The 19,404-nt window shown below is 31.1% G+C and overlaps 1 protein-coding gene across 2 annotated transcripts; it reads left to right on the top strand.

Moving 5' to 3' along the window:
* Positions 1–21: 21 nt before the first annotated feature.
* Positions 22–19,134, top strand: LOC129217660 (intraflagellar transport protein 25 homolog). Of its 2 annotated transcripts, none has more exons than XM_054851987.1 (4): positions 22–391; positions 2,163–2,269; positions 15,098–15,166; positions 18,083–19,134. In XM_054851987.1, the coding sequence occupies exons 1-4, from the start codon at positions 300–302 to the stop codon at positions 18,232–18,234; spliced, it is 420 nt and encodes a 139-aa protein (XP_054707962.1). In that variant the 5' UTR covers positions 22–299; the 3' UTR covers positions 18,235–19,134. The 2 variants fall into 2 exon arrangements, with proteins under 2 accessions (XP_054707962.1, XP_054707963.1); XM_054851988.1 differs by having other exon boundaries at positions 284–413.
* Positions 19,135–19,404: the final 270 nt, after the last annotated feature.

Below are 19,404 nucleotides of genomic sequence, written 5' to 3'. Positions count from 1 at the left end.
AGACAGTGAATTGAGAACACTCTAAAAAAACATGGGCTATATTAGAATGCTTATTTATTGAACATGCATAACTGTTTGAAACATGAAACTCTTAGTTTTCTCCTAATTTGTTTGCGAAATTTGAATATAATTATTGAAGAAGAAAACCGAAGACGCGAAAGGAAAGTTATTTATGTTGTCATGACAACAGTATGCAGTATGGCAAAATTGTTTACACCAGTTTCCGAAACGTCAAGACTTCTTAAAGTCACTCCTTTTTCTTAAATAGAAATTCGTTCTGTGTCAAAGATTCATAAAATATGATAGATTTAAGTTCTCCTGCTTCTGGTGCTCAAATTGTTACAGCAACATCAAATGATTCTAGATTTCCAGCCCAAAGCATGTTAGATGGGTAAGAAAAGAAATTTTATGAGGTACAGTTTGTTGTTTGAAAATAATTGTCAGAAAAAAAAATCTTTGAAAAGTCAGAAGTAATATTTAATGCATTTGAATGAATTACATTTAATTTTGTAAATATTTTTTTTCTACTCTAATTGTACTTTCAGAATACGGATCAATTAAAACTTTAGTGTCTATACATTTTCATGTTATAAAATCATTTCATTATTTAGTGATAGAAATATCTTTTAACACAAACTATACTGCTGCACACTGGCCTTGTAAAAAAAGAATGTTGAGACTTTTAAGGTTCTAAATTAAAAATTTGCTGGAGTTTATCGAGAAAAGCTTTTTAGCTATTTGCATGATGAAAATCAGTTAAGAATATAGGCCTCAGTGGGTATTAGTGTTTTTTGCTGATTGAACAGGAGGAAATTTAATGATAAACATTCAATCATGGATATTCCTCAGCTTTCTAGACGTAAATTGGCTAAAAATTTGATTTTTTTAAGCTAGGAATCAGGTTCCGCTTTGATTTTTTTCCTTATTTTCTGGGCCAGTTGTAGAGTTGCCATGGACGAAGGACTCCAACAATAAGGGCCGTGTCCAAGGGGAGGGTTTTAGGGGATAAACCCTTGCCATTGGGGGAAAAATTACAAAAAGCCGAATGGAAGGAAAGTGCATCCTTGACTTTAAATTAACTTTGATGTTAAAGATGTACAGTATACATATTTAATTCTTTGAGCATTTTGTCAGTTTACGACTGTCCTATCCTTATCAACTAAAATCATATTTTGGAAAAGCAGTGTTGAAGGAACCACTAAATTGGCTGTCAGTACAAAACATTCACTGCATTTAATATTGCTTCTTATAAGCAGGTTATGATGACTTGGGGTTTCACAAAAAGGGAAGAGTGTTGCCGCTATGAAGATGCACATAGTAATTGTGTTTGATAATTTAATTTGCCTCTGCAACGAACCCCTTCCTATTTAGTTTGCTAAGAATTATCTTATAATACAAAACTTGAAAACATATCTCATAAAAGAGTTTGAGGAACTTTTTTAGTACTTTTTGCAATATGCCGCACAGTAAACATAATGTTTGGATCTAAACAAGTAGCAGAATGAATAAATACTGAGATTACTTGAGCAGCCAGAATTTACCATTTGGAAGATCAGGTTCACAACCGTTCAGACATATGCAATGTAATAGAATTGGTAATATTGCTTAAAACCAAGTCTTTTGGAAATTTGGACTCCCCCCCCCCTCCCTGCATCCTTCATTGTGAACATTAAACAGAAAAGAAAATTTGCACATAGTTATGTTTTCTTGGCAATACAGGTAAGAATGAAAAAACATTGAATTCAAAAACCCCTCCCTTTGTTAAATCCTAGGCACAGGCCTGATACACTAACCAAGTGTTACCCATAGTAAGCTGCAAATTTTCAATAGATTTCCAAAATTATCAAAAGAAATTTAATGTGACAATGCATCATCATTAATTTCTTGTAAAATTTTAACAAATAAATTTCAGTTGTGCAATGTTATTTCAAAGAAAAAAAAAATACAAATGTGATGACCAGTAACAAGCTCTAGGCCCAGTTATAGTGGTTCTAGATAATTTATTAGTCCCCAATAAAGATCAATGGTCCTCTTAAAGGACCATTTACCCCCCTTTCTCATTTACAAGGTTACGGTAAAATGTTTTGGATTTAAATATTTTACCAAAATATGAGAAAAATCTATGTAATTTCTAACTATGGTTAAACTTTTATTTGTTTCAGAAAATTGGATACATTTTGGACCACAACAGGCCTTTATCCTCAAGCTTTTGTACTGGCTTTATCTGAACCAGCTGATGTTAAAAATATTGTGATATACTCATATAACGGTAAAAAACACCAACTTTTAAAATTTTTAATTTTCTATATTTGCATTAATTCAATGAATTTATTCATTGAATTCGGTGAGATGTACTGTATTTTCCTGAATTTTAGTAAAGACATTTTTCTGTACAATGAGACAGTGAGAAATAAAGGCATGCAAGTGCCAAAATTAAAAATTTGGCATTAACCAATACAAAGGGTTGGAGAATCTCCTGATTTGGAACAAGAGATAGTACTAGTAGCCCTGGTAAGTGCTGCTATAGAATTTGGAAAACAAAAAGAACGAAAATCTGCCTAGAATATGAACTTTAAATGAGTTTTGTTCAAAACTTTTAAAGTCCACTTACATCTCTTTGCTTCTCACTGCCTTATATGTAAAATCCTGTCAACTGTTTTGTCCAGACCAGAAATATTTTGTTAAACGATACAATTTTCTGTCTATCATAGAAAATATTTTTTTTTTAATTTCCTTTTTCCAGCTTTTATTTATCACTCTGACAGCATGATCTATTGCCAGCTTTTGTGGTTTTTGACGCTTCACACATGTACCCTTTTCCCCATAAAACTTACCAAAAAAATCTTTGAGCAAAATAGAACGGGTAGCGAAACAAGTAAACTTTCACACATTTTTGCATCAAAAGCATGAGGTTAGTTTTTTTTCATGACTTATTAGATTCTAGTAAAAATAGTAATGTATCAATTGTTTGTGAGTCATATTATTTGTTTTGAACTACTTAAACATTATTTTGTAATAAAATGTAGAAAGTAATATCTTTATATATTAATCTGCGAAAGGGATTCTTTCGGCACTATTTTCTCCTCTGTTAGCAAACCAATTTTCTTCTTCATTCTTTTTTGTTCAGTAGCACTTCCTGGGTTTTAGTCTTGTGAATGAAAATGCTAATTAATGCAGTATTAGTTTAAAACACATTTTTTACTCTAATAGGCTCTTTTTATGAAAATGGATTGTCCGATTTTTTCAAGTTTAATACGGTTGGAAAGGCCTTAAAAATGTACAGTCGGTTCTCTGTTTAAATAAAAATATGTCTTGAAAATGTGTCTAAATTCACTATTTCGGACTGAAAACCATTTAGGCAAGTGTATGAAACTATAGGCTAAACAAGCTATACCTTAAGCTGCAACACTTATAATAATTGACCATTATTTTAACAAATTAGAACCTAAAACAAAGGGAGGAAAACTCCCCCCCCCCCCCATTTGCGCTAACAGACATTTGCGCTAACCACATTTAAAGTATAATTGTCCATAATATTTATGTTCTTGGTAGATTAATTGGCTTTTTGAGAGATTCTAAAAAAATAGTTTTTTTCCTTTTTCTTTTTGAGAGAGAGAGAGAAATTAAATTCTATCACAAACTGAATAAACTTCAGTTATCTGAGTGTTCTGATTAATTCAATCTTTTTACTTAGAGGGAAAGTACAATTTTACTTACTTTATAAATACTGTTTAAAAAGTAAGGTAAGTCATAATCATCTAAGTCTAAGTGAGTCAGTCCTTGTCATTATTGAAATCTAAATAATTGAGTCATCAAAAGTTTTGGAAAAATTTGCTAAAATTTTATAAAATCTATAAAAACCTAACAAAGATAGGTAAAATCGCGTAAAAATCCTTTAATCGTAAAAACTGACGAATTTTTGTAAAAATTACAAAAAAATCAAGCAAAAATCTGCAGGTAAGAGTGAATTACAAACAGGGCTGAATTTGCCTATAAGATAAACAAGCTATTGCTTAGGGCCCTTGCTTTGAAGTGGGTCCCTAACTTCCAAAAAAATTGCATGATTCGTTCCTTAAAAAATGGAAATTGGTTGAAAAAACTAATTTCATTTTCAAGTGTTTGAAAACGTTGAATATTTGGAAACATGTGGCTACAAACCTTAAATTTTAAAATTTCTAACAAATGGTAGAGGGAGAAGAATGCCAAAATTTGTCAAATTCAGCATCTTGCCACATCCTCCATTAAAAATGTAAAAATCATGGTTCTCACATTTGTAACATAGTATTCGAAATAAATTTTTGTGATTCACATGCTTCATATCTTGCTATATATTCAATTCCGAATGCAGTATTTTGGAAATTCTTTTGTATTGATTGCTTTTATCTTACTTCTACTGCATATCATTAATCTGTTCAGCCCGAAAAAAAAATGATACACTAACTCTATTCCTTTTCGTTTTCTGCACTAATTATAATTAAAAAAAGTTTTTGAAATGAGAAATCTATAGTTTATTTTTTCTTTCAAACTTAAAATGGCTGTTTCTTACAAAGTTTAAACAATACTGTACAACTGTATAATCTAGTTATCAGTTTCTATGTCTGTACCATTAACCTTTATAAGGCTTCAAAATGCAGAATTTTATATCCATTTTACAAAATTTCCTCCGGGGTAGAAACCCCCGGGACCCCTAAAATTGGAGATATTCTATTTCCCACTTAAAAGGGAGCCCTGCGTCACTCTCTTAATACCAGCCCCCTCTCTTAAGGTCAATACAAAAAGGACAGCATGAAAACACATATTAATGAAAACAACACACAAAAAAGTAAAGCATGGACATGCATCACAGAAAACAGACAAAAACATGGGGGTAGGGGCTATAAAAATGTTGCTCAAAAAAAAAAAAATCCTGCCCCCCCCCCAGGAACTCAGTCCTAAATCCGCCTATGTCCTTGAAAGTCCTTAAATAAAGAATCAACTGTACCCCAAACAAAGTTTTTCACAAAGTGTTGAAGGTTCAATAACCTAAATTCACTAGAAAAAAAAGTTACATGCATTTTATTAGTTAATAAAACTCATAAGCCATTTTGACCACTGAGCTCTACAGGGGTCAAAATGGTTAGTGGTTTGGTTTTAGAGGCTTCAGAATCAAAAAACTAAGTTGGAATGGGGGGCATGGTTTAAGGAGCAGAATTCGAAAGGGTACTAACTATCGGGATTTTAGTAGAAACGGAAATAGGGTGGCTAATAAGAGAAAAGATTTTAACACTTGGGATTCAAACAATCGTGCAGCATTAAATAAAAGTAAGATGGGCTTACTTAAGGTTTTTTATACAAATGCTCGTAGTATTAGGAACAAGATGGAAGAATTGAAAAGCATAATTATAGACGAGAGGTTGGATATTATTGGAGTTACCGAGACATGGGCTACCGAAAGTGATGATGATTTATTATCTATTGCTGGGTATAATTTGTTTAGACAAGATAGAGTAGGTAAAAGAGGTGGTGGGGTTTTATTTTATGTCAGAGACACTTTAATTTGCAACGAATTGGTAATTAATGATAAACCTAATGAGATTGATATGATTTGGCTGGAGTTGATTAGTAATAGGGGCAAAAAACTACGTTTGGGGAATATTTATAGGCCACCCAACTTAAGCCAGGGTCAAGACGAACAGATGTTTAGTATTATTAGTGACATTTCTAGCAAGGGATCAGTCATCATAATGGAAGATTTTAATTTTCCAGGAATTGATTGGAATAATTTTTACCACAGTAATAGCAGAGAAGAGGATTTTTTGAAAGTTATTGGTGACTGTTTCTTAGATCAAATTGTAACTCAGGGTACTCGACAGGACGCGATTTTAGATCTAGTTTTCTGCGACATGGAAGGCTCTGTTCAGGGGTTATGTGTAGGGGAACACATTGGAGATAGTGACCACAACAGTATTAGGTTTGGGATTAAATTTGATATGCACAAAGTAGAGAATTTTAGGTTTGTGCCCAATTTCAGAAATACTGACTTTGTGGCACTTCGGCAGAGTTTGAAAGCAGTTTTTTCTTCTGGATTGGACAATAGCGATGTGAATCTTCAGTGGGCAGAGTTTAAGGAAAATCTAGCGAATACGGTTAGGGATCATGTTCCTTTTAGGAGAAAGGGTGTCAACACTAAAATTTGGCCAATGTGGTTCTCCAGGGAAACTAAAGACGCTCTAAATTACAAGCAAGCTGCTTTTTATAGGTTTAGAGAAACAGGTCACAGTGCAGATAGGCTCCAATATTGTAAGGCAAGGCGTAAATTTAAGTATTTGGTACGGATTCAGAAAAGAGAGTTGGAGCAAAGACTGGCAGATAACATAAACAGGAATCCCAAGAGGTTTTTTGCATACGCTAATTCGGGGAAAGTTCGAAATAGTCATATTGGGCCACTGGTTGATGAGCACGGAATTTTAATTCAGGATGATAGTGGTATTGCTAATGTTCTTAATAACTTTTTTTCGAGTGTTTTTAACGATAACTGTATCTCAACAGTTGACACCAACAAGACACAAGCTATAGTACAGCTTGAGGACTTTGTATTTTCCAGGAATGACGTTTTACTTCATTTGAAAAAAAATTAAAGAGACTAAGGCTCCGGGGCCAGATGATATTTATCCGAAAATTTTAGTTGAATGTGCAGAGGAATTAGCAGATGTAATCGCAAACATTTTCAATGCTTCTTATAATTCGGGGACAGTGCCAGAGGACTGGAAGCTGGCTAACATTACACCGCTCTTCAAGAAAGGGTCTAAAGGGAGTGCGGGAAATTATAGACCTGTGAGTCTAACTTGGGTGGTTTGCAAAATTTTTGAAACATTGATGAAAATTAAGATAGTAAATTTTCTAGAGACTAATAATCTATTGACTAGTTTTCAGTACGGTTTCAGGAAAGGTAAATCTTGTGCAACTAATTTATTACATTTCTATGACAAAGTTACCATGACTTTGGACAATAAGAAGCCTGTAGATGTTGTTTACATTGATTTTCAAAAAGCTTTCGATAAGGTACCGCATGTTGCTCTACTTAGCAAATTAGCTGATATAGGAATAGGAGGGAAAACTTTCATTTGGGTAAAAAATTGTCTGACCGGAAGGAAACAAAGAGTAGTTGTAAGGGGAAATTATTCTAATTGGAGTGAGGTCTTAAGCGGGGTTCCTCAAGGATCAGTGTTAGGGCCTGTTTTGTTCATTGTCTTTATGAACGATATTCACAAAAATATTTCTGGGAACATGAATTGTTTTGCTGATGATGTCAAAGTTATGGGGACTGTAGAAAATGAAGAACAAGCAAATCAGCTGCAAGAGGATCTAGATCATATTACGGAGTGGATGATAAATGGGGTATGGCTGTTAATGTTGGGAAATGTCAAGTGCTACATTTAGGGCATGGAAATAAGTGTACAAGTTATTATTTGCAAGGTTCAGTCATTAGTCAGGCAGACAAAGTTACTGATCTGGGGGTCCTAATAAGTCAGGATTTAAAGTTTAACCAACAGTGCAGCATTGCTAGCAACAAAGCCAATAAGATGCTTGGGTTTATCAATAGATCTATTTCAAATAAATCTAAAGAAGTTCTTCTGCCCTTATATAGAAGTTTGGTAAGACCCCATTTGGAGTATGCTGTTCAGTTTTGGTCTCCTTATCTTAAGAAAGACATTAATGTATTGGAAAGGGTTCAAAGGCGGGCTACAAGGCTAATAAGTGGACTTTCCCACTTAGATTATGATTCCAGGCTTAGAAGGCTAAAAATGTACAGTCTTGAGCAAAGAAGAGACCGAGGGGACATGATTCAGTTGTTTAAATTTATTAAAATGAAAGATGATACGGGGCTGAAGTTTAGCACTGAAAACAGGACAAGGGGTCATTGTTTTAAGCTATTTAAATCTCAGGCTAATATGGATGTTAGGAAAAATTATTATTTTAGCAGGGTAGTGGAACCTTGGAACAGTTTACCGGAAGAGGTGGTAATGAGCAAGGGAGTAGATAGTTTTAAGAGGGCAATTGATCTTCACTGGGGATTGTAAATTGACTAGGACCAGTCTAGCTGGGCCCAGAGCCTGCTGCTGGTCGTCACTTTTGTATTTGTATAAATTTTATATCAGTTTGTGCGAGCTACAAGTAACAAGAAAAGTTAAGTTTGAATTGTTTTTTGAAATTGCTCTTTCTATACGAAAAATTCATTTTAGTGCTTCAAGCGCTTGATATGGTTGGAAAGGCTGCAAAAAGTAGACCATAAGACATTTTCCTCAATACACATTTGGAAATTAGAAGGACTTAAATTAACCATAAAAGAACTAAAAGCAAATTAAATTAAGAGAAAATTTGATTTTTTTATAAAAAAAATTTGAGGGAAAGTGTTATTTGTTGCCGTTTCTGGCTTGAATGTTAAGAAATAAATTCTTGCATTCATTTTTATTATTGTGGACAACCACAGACATTTAAAATACTTCCCTTTTGGTTATGCTTTCACAACTTTAATGTTTATTTATTTATTTATTTATTTGTAGGGGGGTGGGTCTTTTAGTTCTGAATAGATTAAAGACATCATATTTCAAAGAATACAGTTCCCATTTATGCCTGCATATTTTATAACCATAAACATAAACTAATCCCAATGTCAAACTTTTGATAAATTTCTGCGGTTTGTTATGATTTCTTTCTTTATTTATTTTTTTTTTTAAAATAAATAAAATATTGGAAAATATTCAAAATTGATGGATAAATGTGTCCACAGACATGCAACTAAAACTCAAAATTCTTTTGAATTTTAACATGATTTTGTTACTCTTTGCAGCCATTTGACTTTAATTATCATTATCAATTGGTCTGAAAAAATGTGTTGAAAATCTTTTCCTTTCAGTACCTGGAATGAAAAATTATTTTCCATTACCATTATCCATTTCTATCTTCTTTTTTAAAAATTAGTTTTAATTTCATCAACATTCTGGGTGGATTAAAAATTATCAACCTAATTTAAATATGTTTTAACATCATAAAACAATTTTAAAATAGAATAGTTTATCTAACTTTGTTTTTTAAAGTTTATGTCCTTTTGGAAGTTTTTGTCCTGGCAAAAACAGCTTTTCATCAGGAAAATGACATTTCTTCTGACACTGCATTTTTAACTACTCATAATCTAAGAGCTCGTAAAAAAGAAAGAGGTAAAGGGAATAGGAAACATTTTTGGCATATGCAGGGGCGGCAAATAGGGGGAGCAAGAGGGGGCGGTTGCACCCCCAAATATTTTGCGCAGAATATTAAGAAATCAGGAAATTCAATATACCTAACGCGCAGTGATCATATGCAATAGGAAGTTAAAAAAAAAAAAAATCTGCAGATGATCTTTAGTAAAAGTTGATGAAACTCGAGACCTGTCCAGCCACGAGCAAGTGTTTTTCGCTATTTGAATAAAAACTTTGAAATTCATGAATCATTTTCAGAACTTTCATAATAAAAAAATAGATGGAGAATAAGTTTGTTTCAACTAAAGAAGAAATTTCCTCATATGGTTTAAATGCCTCATACTTGTAAGTGCACTGTTAAGATGATGCTTCTGCTTCCAATGTGAAAGGGCAGTGCAGTGTGACTGGCCCAATTTTTACGAGAAGTTACTTGGTATTTTGAGTTCATTGTTGAGCTCATATTTTAAATATACGTTCAGTTAGTGAGTGAACATTGATTCCTCATGTTAAGAGGCATATTTGAGCAGTTCAATACATTGTATACTTTAATGGAAATTTCTTACAAAAGACACGCTATTTTTGAAAAAAATTCGTGCATCAACACATACTTTTGCTGGGTGAGGTACAAAATGGTCTTCAAAAGTTAAAGCTAGAACTCTTGATTGAGCTCCTATTGAGAGCTTCTTGTTAATTTGGATTTATTAGACATATTAAAAAAAATAAATAAAAAAGTGACAAAAATCCACATGGTGACGCAAAGTCAAATGTTCGACTCAATATTTTGTATCAAATAATAGATTCATTCAGTTTCTAATGAAATTAACACAACATTTAGTGATAAATCTAAGTTCAATATTATATGTGCAGGTTATTGAACAAGATAAATAAAATATTTCAGTTACAAGTAAAAATTGTTGAACGAAGCAAAAAGAATTGTTTTGCGAAGAGCCAGTGTACTTCAATGATGAAAAATGAAGACTAGAGCACAAATTTTAAACTTGCGTAGTTTTTTTTTTAAGAGAAAATTTTAAAGATGCGTTTTCTAACATAACTTTGTAGCTTCAATTATTTTTTCACCGATTCCAATCAACTCAGCTAACTGTGAAAGATCATTTTCGTGTCTCAGAAGATTAGAGATTTTTTTTTTTTTTTTTTGTGTGTGCATGATGGGACAAGCAAGACTTTCATCTTCAGCTATACTCCCAAGAGCATGCCACTGGATATTGACCAAGATTTCCTCTTCTTCTGGATTCCAAAAATCGTGCAGTAAAAATTTACTTTAGAAACGGTAGTATCAAGATCTTTTCTGTTATAGTTGACTATAAAATAAATTAAAAGTGTAGATATTTAAATTTGAATTTCTTTAATGACCTTACTTTAAAAAAAATGTACTCGCATTTTATTCCACACTGAGAAAATTCATGTTTAAAAAACTCGACCCCCCAAATGAAATGTTGAAATGCCGCCCCTGGGCATATGTATAAAGTTTTGTCCATTATTTTCTCTGAGCTGTCAAACTGTAAATAAATTGTGTGGTACTTCAAAGATAATATAAATTGCGATATCAAACTCCTCTTCATATATATATTTTTTTTAATCAGGGGTAAGGGGGAAGCTTGGGAGAAATAAGTGCATTGTACACAAAATGTTGATCATTTTTTCAAATCAGAAAATGTAATAACTGATCTAGTTTAAATAATTGGTGCAAGTTAGAATAAAATTGTTCCAACTTTCATGGTAGATAATATTTTGCATATGTAACATAATTTCTGGTTGTATAAACTAAAAACAATAAAATCGGTTGTTTAAAATCAATGAAACCAATATAGCAGACATTGCACTGTGCAGCTCTTGTACTGTGTGAGTGAAATGGTATCATATTTGGGTTTGGTTATCAATTGGCAATTGTAAACAAAGGGACTGATGTAAACTATAACTAGGTCATTAGCTGGAGAATCCTTGCTTTTCTAATTTACTCACTGCATATCAAATGTGTTAGATAACTTAAAATGAAAAAAAAAATACTCAGTTCGATATCTGGGTGATTCTCCAAAATCCTGATAATATTATGTCCCAGGAGCCTAAACCAAAAATTGTTTGACCAAGAATTTTCTTTCTTTTTTTAAAAATAGTTAGAAATAACATTTCAGTTGTTATTTCATTTTTATATTAAAAACAATAACTCGTTTTTTTTTCCCACAAACATTTTTGAATAGTCAGAAAGTCACTCTTTTGGTGCATCTCCATCCATTTCTGAAATGTACTTAAATTATTTTTAAATTGTATGTCAACATTCCAAAGTTAAGTTGTAGTACCTACTACATTATGTATATTTTAAGGTGTCAATAAATATTCTTTAAATAAGTTTAATTATTTAAATTATTAAGCTACATCATTTTAAAGTTTGTTCCGAGGTTTTATGTCATTCTACTTTCCTGAGAATGGCTTCAATTATGACAGAGAAAAAAATGGAAATTATAATCTGTTGTACTACAACATTATTTTTTATCACCAGTTTGTTGGATTCCTTGAGTATTTTATCAATAGGGTTTTGAAGTTCAAAAATGGGTATGTAACATTTTTGCTGCCCTGGACAACATTTTTGTTTTAAATAAAAGAAAAGAAAAGAATTTGAATTTTGACATCTTGACTTCAAACTATGTTTTTCGCAATCACGAGTGTGTGTATGTAGGCTTGTGTGTTTGTGTGGGGGGGGGGTATGTGTGATTGTGTGTAGGGGGTTTGTGTATGTGCGTGTAGGCATATTTGTTTGTGTCTGTGTGCAGGCATGAATGTGTGGGTAGTTGTGTGTATGTATAGGTGTCTGTATGTATGCGTGTATGTGTTTGTGTGTGTGTGTATTTATGTATGTATGCGTGTGTGTGTGGGATATGGATGCAACCTGGAGATGGCTTTCGCTATAGGAGCCAGTTGGCGGTGATGGTGCGGAGGGTGGTGGCGGGAAAATAAAATGATAGGACGCCAAAAAAAAAAGAAAAAAGGCAAGTGAAAGCAATAAGCAATCATGATTGCTCAATAACATTCTTTACCTTGGCTATGTAACAGGCAATTTGCAAGGAAAATGTCATACTCCTGGTGCAAAAAAAAAAAAACTCTCTCTCTTAGCAATATTTATGATGTACTTTTATAATATTTAGTAGTATAATTTACTGCCAAAATATTATTTAGAAAATAAAATAATTATTTTAAAAAAAAAGCTGAATTTGGCCGACGATAAATAGAAAATGTAGCAGTAGAAAAAATCTATTCATCAGATTTTTTCTCTTGTTTTCTTGTTCAGACAAATCTTTCAAAAAGAGATTTGGTGGTTATTCATTTCTTAATTTTAATGTTGCTCGAATCGGTAAATGAAGATGCTTTAAGTTTCTGATTTGGATAAATTTGAGCACAACTTTCTAGAACTAGGTAAATACTTTCCTAAGTTAGAGAATTAGAAATAACAAACAATAGAACTTAATGTGAAAATTGTTATTATTTTTTTGGTGTGGAATTTTAGTATAACAATTGAAAAATATATTTTTTTGTTGAAATACTTCTGTAATTTGGAATGTAAGATATTTGAAGAGAATAATAAGGAAAAACCTTTTTAAGGGACTTTGACTGGAACAGATGTTTGTTATTTGGGATTGTCCATTAAGGGAGATTTTATAGCTTTTGTTTTCTCATGCAAAAAACATACTTTTGATTTAGGTTACAGTTGTTTCTTTATTATTATACCAACATTTTTCATAACCGTTGATGAAACTCATTTTGTCACTCTTGTAGTGTGTGAAAATTTGACTCTGTGTTTTGCAGGGTGTAGCAAAGTTAAAGTGAGTTCAGTTCCCTCTATTTTTCCAATAATAAGATCGTAACAAAGAGTAGGGGAGAGTGGTAATGAATGGGCCATGGGGATGAATGAGCCACTAACAAAATATGAAAAAGTATTTGCATAAAATTATTTTAAATGCCACTAATAGATAGAGCTATTTGTTCTACTAAACTAATCCAATTTTCAATTGTTTGAGAGAAGCCATTTTTCCACTAAAGATGGTCAAGAATCTGATTGAAAAGTAATTTTTTCCCTTTTCAGAAAAATAAATACCAGCTAAAAAGTATCTATTATTTCACTGAATATATGTGTATTAGCAAGTCTTTCCTCATCTGTAAACTAATTGTAAGAAGTACTTAGATGTTATTTGAATTTCATGTATTAAAAAAACCTGAATATATTCCCGAAGTATAGGTGGGGCAGAATGGGCCACTATATCATGGTTATGAATGGGCCACAAAATATGGTTTTTTCTTCCTTTTTTTCTGATTTTGTCTTTAATACTAAACATGAATTGCTGTCATAGATTTAGATTACTGTCTTGATAGAATAGGTTTATTGTAATTTCTAAATTTGCACATTTTAACCCTAAGAAATATTAGCTATTTATTAGAAACATAAGTGAAATTCTATAAATGATTAAGATAAATTTTCCAATTATTGACCACACCTACCAGTATATCACCATTTGGATTTGATATGGGCGATTCCATCCAGTATTTAATAAATAGGTTGGAGTAGAATCGTGTGCTTTTGCTTTGTAGATTTTATATGAGTTTTTTGAAAATATCTTGTTGTTTGCTTTTATTTTTTTTAAATTATTTTTCTATTTGAAAATCTAAATAATAATTCCTATTTATTATTAACACTTTGTCAATGAAAATATTGAATTTTATCAAACACAATTAAATTTTTAGTTATTAAAAAAATGTACAAAAATCAAATGCAATTGTAATGAAATTTGCAAACATTTTTGCTTGTATTTTTATTTATTCATGAGAATTTTTTAAAAAATCAATTCCACAGGTTTTCATTGAATTCATATAGTGGCCCATTCATAACCTTCAATGGCCCATTCAGCCCCATGGGTTTGGATGAATGGGCCAAAAATTTCTCTATTTTTATTTTACATTATCACACATTCATCATAGACATTCTCTAATCCAACTTTTATGACTTTTTTATATAACCAAATAAATAAAGTAACAAAAGAGCCAATTCTGAGCTAAAATAAAGTATTAGAAAAAATTACAAAAATTAAAAACCAAAAAATTGGCCCATTCAATACCACTCTCCCCTATGTATAATTTTTTTTCAGATTTTCTAATGCATTTTTATTTTTTAAGAAATTGTGATTGGAAAATATCATGTTTTTAAAGAATCACCCATCTGTCTTGAGTCTTTCATGCTCAAAATTGTTTAACTCAAAAGTGTTTAGCATTACATTAAAACATTGGTGAATTAATTATTGTTACATTATTTTAACATTTAAATAGAGATCATTTCGTCTCACAGACGGATTTAGGAAGCTAAATAATGATTGGCCAACCCCAGACTTGAAACCTAAATTCATTTCAACTTTTGTAACAAATGAAGAGAGAGAGAATTAATTTGTGTAAATGTTTTGTTAAATTTTTCATGTTTCACTAGCATAGGTATTGTTTATTTGTTATTATACATGAAATTGTTTTAATGCATGTTGACAAATTTTCCATTGGTGCTTAGGTGAAATATGAGAATCAAAAATTAATTACTTAATCTTCCCACTAACTTGAATTCACTATGTACTTAATTCACCTTTGAATTTTATTACAGAAATAAAATGCAAAATTTAAATGAAGTATGGTATTTTCCATTCCAGACAGTTCATTTGTTACAAGAAGCTACACTTGTTACACAGCTACAAAGTTGTGTACCATAAAGCATCCAACTTTCATACTATGTGGAATAGTGTAGACACAAAAAGTTATTATTGGGGAGTTTTACAAGTTTAAATCTCCAGTTAAAATCATTAAGTTGTTTATTTTTTAAAACTTTTTCTTTTCAGTAAAAGATCTGAAAATTGAGAAATCAATGAAGGATGATCCAGTTGAATTTGAAGAAGTCTTAGTAACTGGTAAATAACTTTCTTTTTAAAGCAAGTTAAAAAATCACTTTTTATTGTTTTGTAAAGAGCAATTTTTAAAAACTGGTTAGTACGTTAAATAATAGAGCAGTTTAAATACTTCATGCCAAATGAAGGGTGAATGTAATAACTATAATGGATAAAATCATCAGTAGCAGCTGTGTAATTGTACATGGTAAAAAAATATATCTGATATTTCAATAGATTATTTTTGGAACTACGATATTTGTAATATAGACAACTTAATCGATAGTATCATACTAATAACGCAAAAGGTCGTGAGCTGGAATCCCTGGAGAAATATTGTTTTAATTAATTATTTTCTTGAGAAGAATTCTGATCCAAATGTACATAAATATTTCATCTAAACTCATTGCAGGATTCCCAGGAAATAAGAAATTAATTTTAACATGTTAAATACTAGTTAAGGTTTTAAAAATATTTAAACAAAATAGTGACATAAAATTCAATTTATTTTGTTGCTTTATTGTGCAGTGCTTTAGTGTATAGCAGTGGGGCCTAACCTACGGCCCCCCGAAGCTGATCCGTGTGGCCCATTTTGTTTAATGTTTCAAAATCGAAAAGCATGATTAATGACAAGCAGCAATTATTGGCATTAAATTACAGTATGAGACCCCAAATTTGGAATCTCGAAATCCAGAGTTTCTTTCCAATAATTTAATCCAAAAAAATGCTTCAGTTTTAAAAATTCGAAATTGTTAACGCTCAGCAATTAGGGTAACGGCACCAGTAAGAGACATGCTTAAGACATTGCTCTCAGGTTAACTTGATTTTCTGAGCCTTCTAATGTATTTAGACTTATAAATCTATTTTTATCTCATGCAACTACATCTCATCTAACATTTGTCTGTTCCTGGATCCTCTGAATTAGTTAATTCTATTTTTATACGCTCCAATTCAAAAAAAGGTCCAACCCCCAGTAACAGACCCCGACAATTCTGATGATACCCAAAAACATAAGATGAAGAAAGGATAAGTAATAGACAGAATTCCCATTTTCTCTTCAAAATGTGCAAAAGTTCTTTATTTTTAAATCTAAAACCTTATAAAATTCAAATGAACATGAAACACCTGCAAACCTTGTGATGGCTGTTCGTAACCTTCTACCACTGCCTTGTAAATATCAACTGGCTCATAAAATTCACTCTGATAACAGTAGATGGCTGCACCGTATTCATGGGTCGCAGCAACATGAGTTATTACCTGCCTAAAATTCTTATTATTTAAATCCAAACTTCCGACTGTATGTTGCTGGATCCTTGTCTGTTACTGGTGCCGTTACCCTACTTGTTGAAAACACAGTAACTTTAGTTCAGCTTTTTTTTGCTTTTAAGTTTTTTGAATGCCAGCCAGGTGTTATGCTTAAATGAGAGCTTTGCAGTGATTGAGCAGCAATCTTTTAACATCCATTTTTGGTAATGATAATTCTTTTTTTCTTCTCATAAGTATACAATAAAAAGCCTGTTGAAAAAAGTACATAATTATTTTTAGTAAAAATGTGATTTATTTATTGTATTGATCAACACATTACATAATAATAAAAAGCAACATTCGGGGACTACACGCCACTGCAAAATATTACCGACTTTGGTTTTACCAGAATGAAGTATACTTTGTTCAGATTGATCAAAAAATAAAAGAAATTTAGCTTGAACATTAGCGAAGCCAAGAAACACTTGAACACAACAGAAGGTGGGGTATACTGTATTTCATTTTCCACATTTTACCATGTAATTTTTTGAAGAAATTTAAATATGTTTTAATTTAATATGAGGTATTGCCCTCAGGTGGGAAAATGTTGGGCATCACTGAGCATTATGCATGCTAATAACTCAAAAGTCATGGGATCGATCCTCTTATAGGTGGGAAAATGTTGCTTTTGAATGACTAATCTTCTTTTCAAAAGAACAATTGTGTTTTGAAGTCAGAAACAAAAGTTTGTTTTAACATGGTTAATTGCATATACTGTTGGCCCCATTTAAACGAAGATTGTCGGTTCTAAGAAATATTATTTGATTAAGCGGGAAAATTTTCTTTAGCTTTCCTAATTGACAATATTCGTCTGAAAATGTAATAATAATAAATTAATAGCTATATAAAGTAAATAATTAGTGTTTCTGGAAAAAAAAGATTTTAAAATAAGTCAAGTAACAACAATATAGTTTAATAGTTAGTATGTATATTTTTCTTATCTATTAGCTATTTTATTCACTTATTTTTTCATACAATAACTAATTTATTTATTCATTTATTGTTTTATTTCTTTCATTTATTCATTCTTTCTTTCATTTATTTATTTGATCAAAAATATTTTACTTTACACTGCCCCTAAAAAAATGAATATATTTTCACTTTTTTTCTTTTTGAAGGTGCAAATTTACTGCCAAAAATAAAAGATAGTTTCTTCGCAAGTTTTATCAGAAACACACTGTTTTTTCCTTATATACTGAAAATTACAAAACAAATTTCCAATTTGTTCATTTTGAAAAAAAAAGACTATTTTAACTATTTCACTCTACCCCACATTCCCCTATGTATAATTTTGAGTTTAATTTTAGTTTCAATATTTCTATAAAAGCAAAAAAAAATTTCACATAAGTTTTTTTTTTTTTTTTTTGTAAATTATTAGTAGTTTTATTCCTTCCCTTCTACCCAAGTCCAAACTGTTTTAAATGATAAAGGTTTTAGTGTGTATGCATACTAAATACATAATTTTAAAAATGAGAACAAAAAAAAAAGACTGAAATGAGATTGATTCATTAATGAGGAAAGTCTCTTCAAAAAGGGATGAGCTTTGAACATTGAAACATAAACTAAAAAATATTCTACCCCTTCAATCTTTAGACCTTAAATATTATTTATTACTTTACTTATTATCTATTTCAGGGTTTGAATCTACTGAAGGAACCCCTCAGCAAAAAACATTTTCACCAGCTCTTTGTGAAGCAAAATATTTAAAATTCACTGTCAAATCAGGCTATGATCACTTTTGTGCAATTTTCAAAGTTTCTGTAAATGGTGTAAGCATTTCTCCCTGACAAAAGCTCCAATGCATATTTATTGTTATTTTTAATTAATTTTATAAAACGTTATTTTGAATATGTTTGAATTTTTCATTCTACACTCTGTTTAAGCAGAAGAGTGCTACAAATGAAGATAATTTCAAGCAAGAAAGTGGACAGTTGCATATATGTATGATGGTTCAGGGGGAAAGGTTTTTTTCTTCCTTTACTATCTGTAATTTACTTTGTTTAATTTATCAATATTTTACAATTAAATATATTAAATTGGAAAGAAAAATGAAGTTCAAAAATCATGTTTCTAACCTGCATTGTGCTGAAATTTATTTTAAGAGCTTTAAAGTAAAATGCTATTTAAGATTGAATATCAGTAAAGACAAGTTAAAACTGTTCTTAAGAAATTCCTTAAAATATTTTAAATTATTCATACAAAAATTGCTACAGTAAACTCTCGATTATCCACAAGTCAACGGATCAAGAAAATATATTTTTGTAGTAAGAAACAGAAACCAATGACTGATTTATTCAAAAATTTATAAATTTGAAGTTGTTTTAGTTTCATTTTTTGTGCTTTCTTCATTGTTTGTGTGTGTACACTAGCTCTTTCTTGATGTTAAGTACAATTGTGCATAGATTACAAAACATTTTAATGTACTGTGTATAATTATTGTACCGTATGTAAAGGGGTTTTTTTTATTATTATTCTTAACAGTGACCATACTTAGTAATTTCTGCTGTGGGAAGGTAAAGCGCAATAACTGCAAATTTTTCTTTGTTTTTATATTTGTGTCATCTATTATACTTTAGCTTTATTGTACAAGCTTGCCTATTTGATATCTGCTGAAATTTGCATTTCAATGCAAAATGTTTGAGACACGTGAAGAATCTTCTTTTTTTGAAATTGGAGAAGCGAAAGTAATTGAGATGATCTTTAATAAAGAGCATGAGAAAGAACTTGAAACATTGTGTAATTAAAAAAAAAAATTGTGCCTTTTTTTTTTTTAAGCTTTCCCCACCTTACTTACAATCTTTTTTTTTTTTAAACGTTTCATAATGTTTTCTCCCCCCCCCCTGGGGTAAAACTATTTCAAGAGGGCAACAAACAGTAATTAATTTTAGGGCATTTTAATCTTTTGGTATGAAAAGAATTATTTAAATGAGTTTTCTTAGTAAGAAAAATATAAGTAT

Source organism: Uloborus diversus, chromosome 2 (genome assembly GCF_026930045.1).
Source record: "Uloborus diversus isolate 005 chromosome 2, Udiv.v.3.1, whole genome shotgun sequence".
In the NCBI taxonomy this organism is placed as follows: domain Eukaryota; kingdom Metazoa; phylum Arthropoda; class Arachnida; order Araneae; family Uloboridae; genus Uloborus; species Uloborus diversus.
The sequence above is the reverse complement of the archived record's forward strand: the minus strand, read 5'-3'. Positions and strand labels throughout refer to the sequence as shown.

Excerpts from the sequence above, each read along its gene's own strand:
- LOC129217660 (XM_054851987.1), top strand. The coding sequence starts at position 300 with ATGATAGATTTAAGTTCTCCTGCTTCTGGTGCTCAAATTGTTACAGCA. Across the intron at positions 392-2,162 it reads GCCCAAAGCATGTTAGATGG|AAAATTGGATACATTTTGGA; the intron begins GTAAGAAAAGAA and ends TATTTGTTTCAG. Across the intron at positions 2,270-15,097 it reads TGTGATATACTCATATAACG|TAAAAGATCTGAAAATTGAG; the intron begins GTAAAAAACACC and ends TTTTCTTTTCAG.